Source organism: Amblyomma americanum, chromosome 11, assembly GCF_052857255.1.
Source record: "Amblyomma americanum isolate KBUSLIRL-KWMA chromosome 11, ASM5285725v1, whole genome shotgun sequence".
Lineage (NCBI taxonomy): Eukaryota > Metazoa > Arthropoda > Arachnida > Ixodida > Ixodidae > Amblyomma > Amblyomma americanum.
The window spans coordinates 71,389,880-71,405,873 of record NC_135507.1 but is presented as its reverse complement, the minus strand read 5'-3'; the positions used below and the strand labels follow the sequence as shown (position 1 = coordinate 71,405,873).

Here is a 15,994-nt window from a genome sequence, read left to right as displayed (position 1 = left end):
AAAACTGTGCAATTCAAGGATTGGTCCACAAACGCAAGGAAATAGACTTCATTTTCAGCAGTGACAGGTTTGAGGACAAACTAGGCTATAAAGTGCCAATACATAGCTGTAGCACACACAGGTCTGTCAAAGGTAACAATGAAGAAAACGCAAATCTGGCATTTTCAGTTTGTAACAAAATGGAAATAGCAGGTGCAATGCTTGCGTATTATTTGTTTAGGGCAAAAGGAAAGTCTCCAATTATTGAATACATAACATGCCTTTTAGGTTGCCTTCAATGTATTTTTGCTTTCACTTACCTTCTCGTGAACTCTGAGGGCTAAAATGTTAACAAATAAAATGTTATGTCATGTTGTCAGTGCATATTGAAAGCTACATTGACGACAAATTAACATGTCCACTGGTGCCTTCCTTTCATATGTTATGCATGCAGCTACACATTCGAAGACAATACAGCTATACTGCTGTAATGCACATCACAGCAGTATGCCCATCACAAAAGCCTCCACATTAGTGGTTAATGTTGATTCTAAAGCTGACCAATGTAACCTGCTCCTTTCATGTTGTTGACAAAGGAACCAACCTGCATCATGCCGTCTTCCAGGGTATGCCCCGTCCAACTGGCACACAATGCCATTGGGGCACATCAGTGATTGGTATTTGACGCAATGTACCCTCTTATGGCCCGAAAAATACGCTCGCTGGTTCCTCTTAGGCCGGCATATAGGCCGAGCTGTTCCATCAATGAAGGCCCAGCAATTCGGCAAGGGAGCACCTTTGCTTTTCACGGCCTGGAAGAAGAAAACAGTGTAAGGAAGCAGAGCAACATTGCTTTTCATTGAAGGAAACACTCTTTAAATCTAGTCAAGTCATAATTACATGCATTCCGCTGACTACCTCTGTGACTATGACATCCGTTTATGAAATTACTAGATGTGAAGTCAATTTCGCAGCACAGTTCTAGCAGGAAATGTCAATAATGCTTGCAATCTGTGTGGAAACACACGTCAGCAGAAGAGAGAACACAGTTTACCAAGACAGACAAAGTATGAAAACGCCCATAAATGGGCCAAAGGTCGAGCTTATGTTCACTTTGGGTAAGTTTGGCATTCCTCAATACATTATGCCTCTTCTTCCACAACTCTCTCATCCACTGTTATAAGCTGTGGCCAGCTATACTCCCTTGGCCGGCCTATCTATGGGTACACGTGCATAAATGCTTATACCGCATTGTATGCAATAGTGATGATCCAATGTTTAGGGGAATCCCCAAGGTGACAGGATAGCATTCCTGTTTAGCTCATTTGGCAGAGCGACTGCTCTGGTGAAGCGGTGGTCCTGGGTTCGAACCCGGGACCAGGACGCATTTTTCTTTGACTACGAAGTTCCTGTGGAAGCTGTACAGCTTTCCTTTGCACCCATATGGCTGCGCTTGGGTGGATGCTAATGAGTAATCACTGTCTTATTATGTATGCATTACCATTGGTTGCTGCATGTTTTTTTAAGAAGATTGACTATAGTTGGTCGACTGCTGCATCATTTTGAAACAGAGCACAGGTACAGAACACCGGAGAGATAAACAGTGCCATGATGCTGTCTCCCTGTTTAGTATAACTTTCCTGAAAGCTATTTCAAAATATATGATTTCCTCACAACCAGTTTTCTCTCTGCCAGCATTACCAACGAAAGCACTCATGCACGTTAAGTTTACATTGTCCTTACACTTTGAACAAAAGTCAGCTGAAAGGTAGGTTTACACGAGAATTATTTGCAATGGGTTACATGGTTTACATGGGTGTGTGCTCATCAAAACTTCCTAGGCTCGTGCAGGCAGTCATTGCAGTAGTATCTTGTCTGACCCACATTTATTTACTGTCTAACTTAATCAGTACTGGGCAGATGCTGTCTTTGAGCTGGAATGCTTAGTTTGTCTGGTGAGACCTTGAACGAAGCTTTATGGTATCTCTGGTTTATGGTATCTCCAGAAAGGACCTCTGATTAGTGCTTGCCACAGAGGTAACAAGGATAATTTCATGCACTGCCTGTTAACATGGCGCGGCTAATTTAACTGCCTCCTTTAGGCACTTTTCTCATTAAAATAAAATTAAAATAAAAAGATTAATGCGTCAAAAAAATAAAGCCAAAATTGAGTTCAGCGTGTAAAGCGCAGACTGCTTCAACTTCCTTTTTTATATTGCGTAAAGGTTCCCGGGAATTGTAGGTGATATTTACGAATAGTGCAGCACAAACAGACAAAAAAAACGGTGACTTACGTCTGCGAATTCCTGGAGGCAGGTAGTTGTCAGACACAGGTGATTATTGCAGTCGGTCAGCAAATGTCGAAAAGTCTTTGCGATATGACAGATTACTTGTGACGCCACGCTAGACATGACAGACGGATGCAGTCCGAATATCCGCTGTAAGTCGCACCACCTGTTTGGATACGCCAGGCGTCGAAGCGCCAGACACAGTGCATCGCGGCCTGGCACGACCACTCGCTGTGCATTTACAATTCGTTCCGGCATGCACAATGCCCTCACTAAATCGTCAACGTCCTCCTTCTCGAATCTGAACTGCTGCTTGAACAGCGTGCTGTCGATTCTATCAATATCCAGCAGCCCGTGCCGCGAACGATACTTCAAGAGTTCATGCTCCCTCCGGCGCCTTATGTCGTACTCAATGTCTTCCAAGAATAATCGCCTTTTAGAAGCCATCGGTCCTTTCTTGATAACATGAGGTCGTCGATTTCCTCCCACGTCAACATCAACGCGACATGGTGATTATACAGGATGCTAGAGGGCATCCTGACTGCGTCAATCACGTCGGACTCTAATCGCTCAAATTAAACGCGCTCACTGCGTAGCGGCGGAACAACTGCACTTCCACGTCGTCGGCTACGGCCGCGCCTTGGCACGGCTCCAATCGACTGGACTAAGCAAAAGTATTCTCATTTATTTGCACTAGATGGCGTGACATAACACGCTGGCGCATTTTTAAAACCTGTAAGGCAGGTCCACACGGTCGCGGTTACCCGCTGTTAGCGTACGCCCAGCTAAAACTATACTTCGGAGCGGACAGCGTAGCGTACGCAGCGCCGTAGCGCTTTGCGTACACGCACAGCTAAAACTGTCTATTAGCCCGGTGTAGCTCCCGCTACAAAAGTAATGTGGATTGGCTTGGCTTAGCTAATCCAGGATATACAAAGTGAAAGCTGTCGGCGTTCGTTGTATTCCCCGGCGTTGGCGTTGAAACGAGGCGGCTCACGAGCTAGCCCGCATTCACTATTTCCTGGTAGCCGTAGATTACAAATTGGGACTTAGGGTGTACCCCCACCAGACCCAAAAATAAACCATAGAGAACATGTCGCGTGGAGGCGGGTACAAACTAATACATTTATGAACCCGGAATGGGCTTACCACGTGTGCCCAGAGCTGAGGTCGCATGATCGATGCACACACTGTGGGGCGAGAGGGACCCTCGACCACATAATTTGGTAATGCCCAAATTCTCCCGGTGCGGGCAAAAATATTCATAGTAGAGAAGCCTGGGAGACAATGGTAAGAAGCCCGGACAATGAACTCCAGCGCAACACCATCCATCTGGCGGAAGAGGCCGCTACTAGTCTAGGACTGCTAGTGTTCCTGTATATGCTGGAGCATATACAGGAACACTAAGGACTGCCAGCTAGCCTCTAAACGCGGACGCGCAACTCCCCGTCTCCCAGGCCTACGTGCTGCGGGCGGGGAGAAACGTCTTTTCTGGAGGCAATTAAAGTTGTTCACTTTCTCTCCCTTGTCAACGCTTTAATTTTATGTACCATCCGCGAGTACACACGCACACTAACGCTAGCATGTACACACACGCCGACGGCTTTTCTTGTAATGGGGCTAGTGTCACGGATCTCCCTGGAGAACACTCGCACCGAAAGAATGGACTAGGCGACAGGTGTACCCACACAGACAAACATTTAATACATCCTACGTGGCACACACACTAGCACACAAAACTAATTAACAAACTAACACAAAGACTATAAATACACACGACCCCGGAACACTGCTACCAGCATTATACTGTTAGCGGTCGCCGTTCGTGCTCACGGTTGGTTCGGTGCGGCTGCGGCGTTGTATGGGTCCAGTAGCCGCCATCGAGATGGCGTTTGACGTGCTTGGGCTGGCGTCGCTGGCGGCGTCGTACAAGCTCCAGGTCCGAGCGCCCGTGGAGGTGATGCCGGTGGAAGGCGGTCGAGTTCAGGCTCTTTGTTTTACACTGGACCTTTTCTTCTGAAGTTGTTTGCCAGATTGCCTCTATCAACACTTCTTGTTCCTTCATGCTTCCCTGTCAGTACTTGCAAACAAACAGCTATGTCAGAAACATGCAACTTATGCTGACGAGCTAATCCGGTATTTTGTTTCTCATTTTTCTGAACTGTATGGCAACCGTCATTGTCCGTACAACATTCACTGCCTTATACACCTCTCGTCTGATGCTCAACGGCATGGTGAGCTAGATTCTTATAGTGCTTTCCCCTTTGAAAGCAACATGCAAACATTGAAGAAACAGATTCGCAGGCACGGGAGTCCATTAGAGCAGCTCAGCAACAGGATGGTGGAAAGACGGTTGAAGCCACCTCAACAGCCTCCTCACTGTGAAGAGCCAGTGAAACTCTCTCATCCTCACCGTGGAGGACTCCTTTTGCCAGAACGTTCCCCTCCCGAGTACCAAGCCCTAATATATAAGAACTTCATTGTTTCTCTTAGCGAAAGAGACAATTGCTTCATGCAGAATGGCCATGTTGTTGTAGCCAGAAACATTGCTCACATGAAGGGCTGAAATGAGCCATGCATTATTGGTCAGGAATTCCTATTGAAGGAAGACTTGTACTGTATGCCTTTGGAGTCATCGAGCCTTGGAATATATGTTGTGTCACGTTTGTCAGAACCAAAGCCTTTCTCTTTGTGTGAAGTGAGAAAGATGGTGAAGATGCCTTGGGATGACAAATATGTAGTCTTTCCTGAGCTCCACACGGCTTAATGCCGCACCGTTCAGGCTACTTCTTTGGCGCCGTGCGTAAATATAGTAAGTAGTGATGATGTTCGCACTATTCATTTAGCTTGATGCACACCTTTGAAGGAGTATAGATGTCAAATTTTCTCTTCCATGTTCCATTACTTGTAACGATGCATAAAACATTAGTATACACGGATAACCACCTGATATTTTGCCTGCAACGAGTAACTAATGCATTATTTAATTTTTTTAGTGCAGTTTTGATTTCAATTAAAAAATATACGAGTGGCTGTGACAGCACTGTTAGTATAGCAACACATGAAGCTTAAAAATGCCATATAGTAATCTTATGGTTTATCAATTTAAATATCTACAGTGCCTAAGCTAGCCTGTCTCAGTAGTCGAAATAACAAAGCACCAAGAAATCTTCTGCAGCGACTCACTGATTTTGGCGTTTAGCTACTGATCCGCAAGGTCACGGGTTCGATCCTGGCCATGGTGATCGTATTTTGATGAAGACGATATACAGAAACTACAGTGCTGTCTGAGGTCAGCACATCTTAAAGAACCAGTGGTCTAAACTCAGAGCCCACCAATACGATAGCTCCCATAGCCCATGTATCACTTCGGGACAAACTTTAATATTTATTTGCAAAGAATCAAGAAGCAGTGCGGTTTCGGCATGCCTGATTGACTAATGCTGAACTTTATCACAGTCATCGTTTGATGGTTGAAACCAAAAAGCAGTTTAAGATAATGAAATAAATTAAAAATTAGTGGAATCATGATGTAGGCAAATACCACTTGGTGATGCATGCATACTTTTTCTCATGCATCATAAAAAAGAAAATGGGCAGTTAAAATTTAGTGCCTTTAGTCCTATAATAAGCCTGAAAAGTATCCGTGCTTGTAAAGCCAGCTGCAAGCTATTCTTCATTTGATTTTGTTCTGGAATTTTAATTTTCAGATGGCATACGCGATTGTTGAATTTACCGAACTCGATCAGGTTGAAGATGTACCAGCCCTGTGGATTGAAGACAACAAGTGTGCATGGCCTGAAAAGTTGAAAGGGGACAGGGTTACCAGTATGGTAAAAAAGGCAGTGATCCCAGATGTGCTATGGAAATGGTTTGAAATCACTGTGAAGGGTCTGTTTGGTGCGTACAAATTCAAAAGCAGTAAAGCAGCTTTCACTGAAAATCACATATGCAAGACAATTCAGACAATTGTTGGTTTTTTTTTCAGCAACATATGACAAGGCACGCAAGAAACTAGAACGGAGCCAGTACACGTCAGAGTTGGGTAGTGACAGTGAAACACCAAACAGAAAAAGGATTAGGAGGCCACCACCACAATGGTTAATGGATAAAGACACAGGGCTGGCCCCAGCAAAAAAAATGCGACGAAGAATTCCTGCTGTCCCCAGTAGCTTTCCTCAAGGTAATTGGCTGTTGAGTTGCACTGTGATCCTGTTGGATATAGTTAGGCATGTATTGCGAATGAGTTGCTTTTCATGACTATCAAGTTTTTGTGAATGGTCCACACACCAGACGCCTCAGTTAATTGAACTGAATTTGCTTTAACTTCTAGTTTGTTTGAATAGAAGCTTTGGTTTTTGTAAACATCAGATATATCAGAAAGGCTCCCCTTAATTAAAACATAATTTGAGGAAATTCTCGATCTCCTTATAGCTATAACTGTCAATAGCCAGTTGTATTAGTTTTTGCAAAGAAATAAACAAAACATCAGCACTTCCGGAACAGTGCACAAAAATATGCTTCAGGGCTTCTGGTGGTCAAATGCTTAGGGGAATCTCTCAAGGTAGATTTGTAATAAGGAAGTAATTACTCATTGGCATCCACCCAAATGCAGCCATACGGTTACAAAAGAAAGTATGCAGCTATCTCAGAAGCTTCACAGTTGAAGAAAAATTCGTCCTGGTCCAGGGTTCGAACCCAGGACCACTGCTGCACCGGAGCAGCCGCTCTACCAACTGAGCTAACCGGGACGGCAAGCTTATGCTAGGGTGAGAGCGAATTATAACTCGAAGTGGGAACAGTGTTAGGTGCGTTTGAGTGGATGCCAATAATCAGTAATTACTCCCTTATTATAAATCTACTCCACCTTGGGGGATTTTCCTAAACATTTGACCAGCACTGTTCTCACTTCAAGTTATACATCAATTCGCTCTTGCCCTACCATAAGCTTGCCATCCCAGTTAGCTCAGTTGGTAGAGGGACTACTCTGGTGAAGCGGCGGTCCTGGGTTTTAACCCCGGACCAGGACGAACTTTTCTTCAACTGTGAAGCTTCTGAAAAAGCTGCATAGCTTTCCTTTGTAGCCATATGGCTGCGTTCGGATGGATGCCAATGAGTAATTACTCCCTTATTATTGGGCTTCTGGTGTGACCATTTCGTAGCTTTTTCAGTAGTACCTAAGTTGCACAGCTATTTTTTAATATTCTGGAAAAAGCATTGCTGGCTCTACCACTTCCACCTTGCCTGATGACTGCAAGTTGATGCAAGGCCCTGCTCCCTGATACAATAGTACTGAGTCATCTGCAAGAAATGTAAATCTGTTTCTAGAAAAAACAGGCTGCTGGTTACAGCATGCAATTGGATTGGTGGCGTGATGTCAAAAGCAACACAATACATTAAATGCGATCGTTGTTCTGACATCTTAGTGCTGCAAAACCCCATGGATGATGCTAACATGTCACACACGTCTACTCGTATTTTGGCTATTTTAATAAAGACAGAAGTAGAATTTATTTTTTTTTAAACATGGCAATGCTGTATGGCGATTATATGACACAAAATATAGCCCCAAAAGGGTTCTTACTAACAGACTAGACCTTAAGAGTCAGCAATTTTGACATTTTTTTATTATTACTGGAAAGTATACTTAACATTTTTGCAATGTTTCAGACAGGAATGCACACATATACATCACATTAGATAATACTTAAAACCACGGCCACTTCTCTTATGGCATGATGATTCTTTCAATCTGCCCTTCAGTAAAGCATGCTGCATATGTAGCAAGGCTACTTGAAGGACACCTGCTCCTTGTCTCTTACACCCTCTGCACATTTGCTGTATCCATTTAAATGAAGCAGTTTTCTGGGTTGAGTATGCATGTTCATTTTATTGTGTTCTGATTGTTGGGTTGGAGTTATGTGCAGGTAGATGGGACAATGACCTTTGAGATGTTTGTAGTGAGTGAGCTTTTGGAGCACATGCACTCTTTATTCACTGCATAATGCAAACATCAACAACAGTGAAATTTCATTGCTATTGTCTGCGTGACTCCTTCATGTTTCTTCATATGGGTGAAGCGTCCAAGGAAGCTTTGTAGCTTCCTATTCCTTTCATGTTACAAAATTTAGTACCTGCAAAAATTTTGCTCATGAAAAGAATTGTTCTCGATATTCAAGACAGTGCTTAAAATAAAGCATTTATTCTTTTATTCCCAGGCCTGCATTATACGGCGCCCAAGCAGAGCAGCTCGGAAGGAAGTGAAGGCAAGTAAATTTCAAATGATGTGCCACCAGCAGACTCGCTCGCAATTTTATATTAAGTTGTTTTTGTTGGGACTAGTGCATTAGGGATAACTATGTAAGACAAGCACGTGCTTGTGGCCTTGACTTTTTGTCCTGTTTTTGATTGGTTGTTCGTTTCAATGCTGCTACAGTGTTTGGAAGTATGATCGTTCTTGTGGCTACCTTATTGGAGTTAAGGTACCATCGTCAGCACGCTTAACACGAACGACGGAAAGCGTGGCCGGGAGCGGCTTGGACTGACGCCAGCGCCGTGAAGTGTTGCGCGCTGTTGCCGAGATATTTTGGTATGCTTGCGGTGGCTGACAATAGGTGGAGAGCAGCTCGATTTGGCTACTCACATTGTTCTTTTGCTTGTATCTAGCTGGCGGGGGTGAGAGCGCTCACTTGGCTTTTTCGCGACTTTTCTCGACTGGCCACGGCTCACGCGGGCGCAGAAACACGCAGGCGCAGTTGCGGTTTGCTTATCTCCAAAAAGCGTTAAAGTGGCATGGCTTCTGACCGCTCGAGCGCTTTTCCAGTTCGGCCTCAAAGCCGCTGATCGAAAGAAATGAAGATTCAGGAAAGCACAGCAGACGTGGGTTTGCGGCGTTTCCAAAGATTGGACAATAAATTTTCAAATCCGGTGGCACCGTTGTGCAGGTTCTTAATTTCTCATATTTTAGGACAGCGTGCGCCGCTGTGCTCTCGCAGGTTAATATCTGGCTTCCTGTTTCGCGCATGCTGCACTGGACAAGTCGATGCAATTCAAGCTAAGATTTTAATGTCTGGGTATCAGCGGGAAGCGCTATGTGTAGCATCCCTTCGGATAAAAAACTGACTGTTTAGGAAAACTTGGTTTGGTTTTATGATATTTAATGTCCCAAAGCGACACAGGCTGGCGATACCGCAGTGGAGGGCAGCTGATAATTTCTGACCTCTGTATTTCTTTGACGTGTGCTGGCATCGCATAGAACACTTGCGTATAGAATTTCGCATCCACCAAAATACAACCGCTGCGGCCGGGATCTAACCCGGGTCTCCCGGGCCAGCAGCTGATCACAAAAACCATTGGATGCCGCGGCGGCATTATTATGCAAACTAGGAAGCCTCTGGCCAGACGCAATGAGTCCAATGGTATAAACCGATGAAGGATACCGGTTGGCTCAAAATAGACTGCTCTTTGGGATATTCTATGCACCAAGTGAACTGTTGCCGCGTGCTCATCCAGGCACTTTTCAATGCGATCCTAAGTGACTCTGACATGGCAGGCATGACACTCTTCACTTTGCGCAAAAGCTGGTATCAAGAAGAAAGAACACTGTAAAATGGCCTTGCTCATATAAGAATATCATCAGGGGCACAAACCAAGTGTTACGGTTCGGGGAATTTCGTGCCAAGCAGGCTAGTAATACGACAGCATGAAGCGATAAGGAAGCATGAGGTCAGCCGTTTTCAGGCAGCTAGCCAGATGAGACAGCATGAACGCGGTGACGCCGATATAGGCGCGGCGACAGCCGATGAAATTTATGATAGTTTGGGATGACGCTAGACCTGGGTTATATAATGCCATGCGTCTAAGCAGTGTGGACTAAAGATGCCGCGCAGAGTGCCGAGGGAAGAGCGCCTCGCTATAGTTTACATGGCCCCCCAGATGAAAATGGGAGCAGGCATTCCAGCTGGAAATCGAATTTTCCAGCTAAATTTCAAGCTAGTTTCTTAAAATCCAGCTGGAATTGACATTTCACAGCTGGAAATGAGACCAACCCTAGCTGGAACTAGCACTGTCCAGCTGGAATGTTCTTTTTCCCAGCTGGAAGCCTTCCAGCTGGATTAGAAAACAACTGGAAAAAGACATTTCCAGCTGGACTCACCACTGCTCCAGCTGCAAGCTTTCCAGCTGGAGTGGGAAACAGCTAAAAAAAGCAGTTTCCAGCTGGAACAGAAAACGGCTAGAAAAAGCAATTTCCAGCTGGAGAATGCTTTCTGAGTTATCACGAACTGCATAACCTGCCTTGAGTTGGCCAGTGGATGAATGCATATTTCCGTTTGCTGAAATATGATTTCCAGCAAGACAGATACTTTTTAGCAGCTAAACAAATGTTTGAATTTCCTGATACAAATCAATTATAAATTCGATTATAATTAAATAACTGCCACAGATCTGTGGTGCACACATATGCAATACCTATTTTGGTGCTTTTATAAAAATTACACAAATCCCCACTCTATCTTCTCCCCACAAGTGGACATGGAGAAGCAACTGTGAGGTCAGGACCTGCTATAGTAATTAGACTTCTCCAAGAAAAACAAAATGTATTTTTAAGAGCACCAATAGTGTTTGAACATTTTAGGACCTGTTCCTTGCAAAAATTACTTTTTTTTTCACGGGCAGGAAAGTGTAGAATTGTATTTTGGGAAACATAACCATGGCTAGACAAGGCTTCACATTATTTTGCCTTAATTGTAGATTTCCAAGGCAGCAGTCATGTCCTCACATTAATGAAATTGCATATATGAATTGCATTGGTCTGCTACTGCACCTCCTTGATGACCTAATCCAACTTGAGTGGCAATTGAACACAAAGAAAAACTTGATAAGAGGCAAGAGGACAGCCTCAGTCTGGTATCAAACATTTGAAAAGGCTTGTCAGAAAGACAAGCGCTCTTGAAACAATGGCTAGTGGACTGAGGATTCCCTCCCGCTCCTCCAATTTTTTTGTGCATTGTTAAAAACCCCAGCTGCCTGCCTTCTCTCTACTTTGAATAAGATTTGAATGAGAGAATAACAAATTCTGCTTAGAGGTATGCAATATCTTTTATTGCAATATATCAACAGGCACACAAATGACATGCAAAGGAAACGCTCATTTCAATTAACATCCATCTGAAAGCAGCTGCTCAATATATGTGAAACTAGCAGTAGACTTAAAAACAGAAAAAGTAATTACATATGAAAAACTCACTTTATGCTCTTCAAAGAGGTACAATACAAAACAAAAATTTTTTTATATTTAATTTTTGGCAACACAGCATGCTGGTCAGCACTTGCATCTGTGCTCCAGCTATGAACACACTATAAATAAATACTAGGGGACTAATGAGACAATATATGCCACTCAGGTGTCAAAGTGAGAGTGCTCAAATTACCAAGAAGGTTAAAGATACTGGCAACGAAATGGGCAGACAAAATAACAAAGCAGCCACTAGCAATCCACCAAACAAGTAAAAAAGGAATCTAAAAAATTGTATGATAATATAGGCATTGCTCTTCGAAGTCCAAGCAGGTTGCCCGATACCGGCATGTTAGCTTTATCCTCCCAAAGTGACACACGAGCAGAGAGAAATGCCAAAGTGGAGGACTCCAGAAAATTTTGGAAAGAAAAGGGTTCAGCTTAAGGACAATGCAGCGAACCATGGAAAGAAAAATGATAGGCGTAACGTTAAGCAACCGGAAGCGGGCAGAGTGGGTGAGGGAACAAACACGGATTAATGACATCCTAGTCGAAATCAAGAGGTAGAAATGGGCTTGGCCAGGGCATGCAATGCAAAGGCAGTTGAGATAACCGATAGTGGTTAAAGGTAATGGAGCGGATTCCAAAAGACAAGCGTAGCAGGGGGCGGCAGAAAGTTAGGTGGGCGGATGAGATTAAGTTTTCAGGCATAGGGCAGCTGGCAAAGGACAGGGTTAATTGGAGACATGGGAGAGGCCTATGCCCTGCAGTGAATGTAGTCAGGCTGATAATAATCATGAACGCATAATCCAAAATAGTGCTGACATGAATGTAACCATCACGTTGTGTCACACTAGAACCATTCATATTGATTTACTAAGTCACAAAAGAACTCCCGGCCACTAAAAGAAAAATGTATGCAAGGACGGACCTGCTCGTCGATTTTGTACAGCTTTTCGTGGCTGAGCATGCATGCACTCTTGATGTGCTTACTGGGTACCAAAGGGTCAGCCCGATATGTATTGGCAAAATGTAGAAACATTTTTCACCAGATGGTTCTGATGAGCAAATGATCCTCTTGGCTCTAGCATATGTGCCGTCAGCCAAGATAACAGCTGTGCTATTTATTCTGATATGTCTGCTGTACCTTTCCGACGCATATACAGCATTACAAACCTTCAACCTTCTAAATTCAATTACTTCTTTTCCACTTAATTCTGTGTAGCGAGAGAAATCACCCCTAGCTGCTTCTGGCTTGCCCAGGGGTGTAATACTGTTTGCATCCCTTTTGCCTGCACTTTTTCCAATCAGTAACAATGCATGGCAACTTGACCCTGCCTTTAAAGACAACAGGCTGCTGTGCAACAGAAGCCGTGTGGCAATTTGTAGTGCCACTCCATTAGTAGGGGTTACTAGTTTTAACAACCTGCCCATGTTTGTCTCAAAGGTGAAGCATGAATGTGCCCATAGGGGACCAAACAGAATAACAAACTTAGGCACATGTAGTACCTGGTGCACATTATAGCTCATGCTGCTACGGCCATACAAAAATTCAACACCAACAACAAATGTGATGAACCAGTTTCTTAAAATGGCCCTGGGTCCACACTGGGCATGAGGAGATTGATGCACAGACTCCAAAATGATTTTGAAGTGATTTAATTAAAGTATCTGGCTCGATGCCGCTTACGGGACAGAAGCTGGGCTCGTCGTCGCCGAGGCTGAGTCAGCGTGGTGTGGCACGGGCTCGATGAATGGCTGGTTGTCTGCAGCGACCGGGCTGGGAGTTCCTCGTGGCTGTGCTGCCCTCGTTCTCGGCTGGTCGTTGGATGAGCTGCCAGGCGTGGAGGCGCGTTGGCGAAGGTCGAACGTTAGCGACGGCTAGACCCCGGGCTCAGGTCAATGCGCAGCCCCAGTCTTCTGCCTCGCTCCGTCTCCGGCCCTCTCGTCCACTCGCCCCGATCGCTCTCCCCCTTCCTCCCGTCGGCTTCCGCTTTTAAAGCCTTTGCTTCTTTCTTCAGCCGTGGCCGCGCCTTTGTCCACTCCCCCGTGGCTCTCGAGGGGTGCATAATGATGGGGACACTCAAGCGTCGTTCGACAGGGCCATCGACGGTTACCATATATGGTCATGTTTCTCCGCCACAACCAAATATGGTCATGTCTCTCCGCTGCGACCCGACGTCAGGACGGCGCGGCCAACCGTCTCCAGGAAAGTCACTGACCGGCTCGCCGTGGCACCGGTGCATGTGCACGATGTGTTGTGTTGTGTTGTGTTGTGTTGGGTTTTATGGCACATAGGCAGCTAAGGCCATCATGCGCCAAGCACAAGGTATAGAATTGATTTTCTACAGAATGTTTTGGAGTATAAAAAAGAGGCGATGGTGCAGATGACTTAAAAAGATTGTACTGCCTAGTAATAAAAGGGAAGAAATTTGGAAATGGCTAATGGTAAAAGCCTTAAAGATGGTCAGGCAGCCTAAGCGACTTTCCTTGGCTAGCAAGGATCCTGAGGCTCCCAACCAATCAAATAAACAGCCTCAGCCTACTTCTCAAGAATGAGAAAGTGGCTGAGGTATATCATGTATAAAGGCGATCCAGTGGTTAAAAAAAAATTACAGCTTTTCAAGTACGCCTGCTGCTTTTAAAAAGCTAAAAATGGCAGGTATGTTAACAATGGCATTATCAGCTAAAAGCAATGTAGGGTGGAAAGGAATGCATTCATGATAAAATTGAGTGAAGTACTTTTTTCTTAGTTTTTCTAGTTTTATACATGAGAATAAAATGTGGTTAATTGTAAGTTCACCTCCGCATTCTTCGCAAACAGGTTTATCTTGTTTTGTTAGCAGGAAGTTGTGCGTAAGGTGCGTGTGGCCTATTCTGAGACGGCATAAAATCACTTCTTTAAAACGTTCTTGGTGCACACATGACTTAAATTCACCTAAAATCGGCTTTATTAAGTGTAGTTTATTATTCAATTCGCTGTTCCAAGCCGATTGCCATTTTTTCCTTAACTTCCTTTGTACTAATTTCATGCAGTCATTCAAGGGTATATTTACTTTTTTTATTTCCTTGCCACGAGCTTGAGCAGCACAGAAATCTGCTCGCTCATTGCCTTTTATGCCGACATGACTCGGGACCCAGCAGAGTTTAATGTTTTGTCTTCTAGCTGTGGCTGTTACTATGTTGTGTATAATGTCACCAAGTATAGGGGTGATTGCGTTTCTTGAGTGGAGGGCTGTAAGTATACTTAAAGAGTCTGTGTAAATAATAGCGTTTTTGAGGTTCTCGCTGAGTATTTTTTCTACGGTCACATATACTGCGTAACATTCTGCAGTGAAGATGGATGCGCACTGTGGAAGTCGTATTGTTGTCTCCGAATTCCCTCGCACCACTGCACTTCCTACATAAGTATCCGTTTTCGAACCGTCAGTATAAAAGGCTGTGAAACCATTGTATTTTTCCTCAAGTGCCAGAAATTCTTGTACTATTTGGAGTTGTTGAGTTTGCTTTTTGCGGAACTGTGTGAGAGTGAAATCGCACAATGTAGGAAAATCATACCATGGAGGCAGTGGACCTCGTCTTTGCGCAATGCTGCGTAATGTGTTCAGTATGCCGAGATTCTGGCAGATCTCTTCAAAGCGCAAGAGCAGTGGCCTGATGGTTTGCGGTTTGTTGTTAAAGATTGTTCTGGATGGACACTTTGTAACTATTTCATAACAGATGTGTTTTGGAAGGGAACGGATTTTTAGGACGTATGAGCATGTAAGCATGCTTCTTCTATCTGTAAGTGATGGTTCGTTTGTTTCGACATAAAGACTGTTTATGGGCGACGTCCTGTAAGCGCCAGTGGAAAGACGCAACCCCAAATTGTGCACTGGATCTAGACGTTTCAAGTAGGATGGCCTTGCAGAACCATACACCAGGCAGCCATAGTCTAAGCAGGACCGTACCACAGAGCGATAGATGTGTAGAAGGCTTGCCCTGTCAGAACCCCAGTGTTTGTGTGAAAGCACTTTGAGTATATTCAGCGATCGAGAAGCTTTCTTTTTCAAGGCATTTATGTGAGGTAGAAAAGTTAGTTTTCGATCAAATGTTATGCCTAAGAATTTGTGTTCAGTTTTTAAAGGTAACTGGCTTTCGTTTAGGTATAATGTGGGGTCTGTCTGTAGACCCCGTTTCAGTGAAAAAAGTAAGGCCACTGTTTTCTGTGGAGAGAACTGGAAACCATTCCTGTCTGCCCATGTTGCCAGTTTATTTATTGTTAGCTGTATTTGTCTTTCGCAAGTGGATATGTTTGAGGATGTACATGCTATCTGAAGATCGTCAACATAAACAGAATACATAATGGACCTTGGGATTATTTTCCTAATAGAATTCATTTTTACGACAAAGAGAGTTGTACTTAAAATACAGCCTTGGGGTACCCCATTTTCCTGAATAAAATTCTTTGAAAGCGTCGAGCCTAGGCGCACATGGAATGAGCGATTGGATA

At 44.2% G+C, this 15,994-nt stretch overlaps 1 protein-coding gene across 2 annotated transcripts in view; it reads right to left on the bottom strand.

Annotated features, from left to right (window-relative positions):
* Nucleotides 1–15,994, bottom strand: part of LOC144111478 (uncharacterized) — a 165,928-nt gene that overhangs the window by 4,554 nt on the left and 145,380 nt on the right. Inside the window, exons 1-2 of one of the 2 annotated variants that reach the window (XM_077644789.1) lie at nucleotides 2,274–13,656; nucleotides 584–791 (exon numbers count right to left, since the gene is read on the bottom strand). In XM_077644789.1, the coding sequence (XP_077500915.1) occupies nucleotides 584–791; nucleotides 2,274–2,714 (649 nt within the window). In that variant the 5' untranslated portion in view covers nucleotides 2,715–13,656. Of the gene's footprint in view, nucleotides 1–583; nucleotides 792–2,273; nucleotides 13,657–15,994 lie in introns of those variants that run through there. The other variant, XM_077644790.1, reaches the window with a different exon arrangement.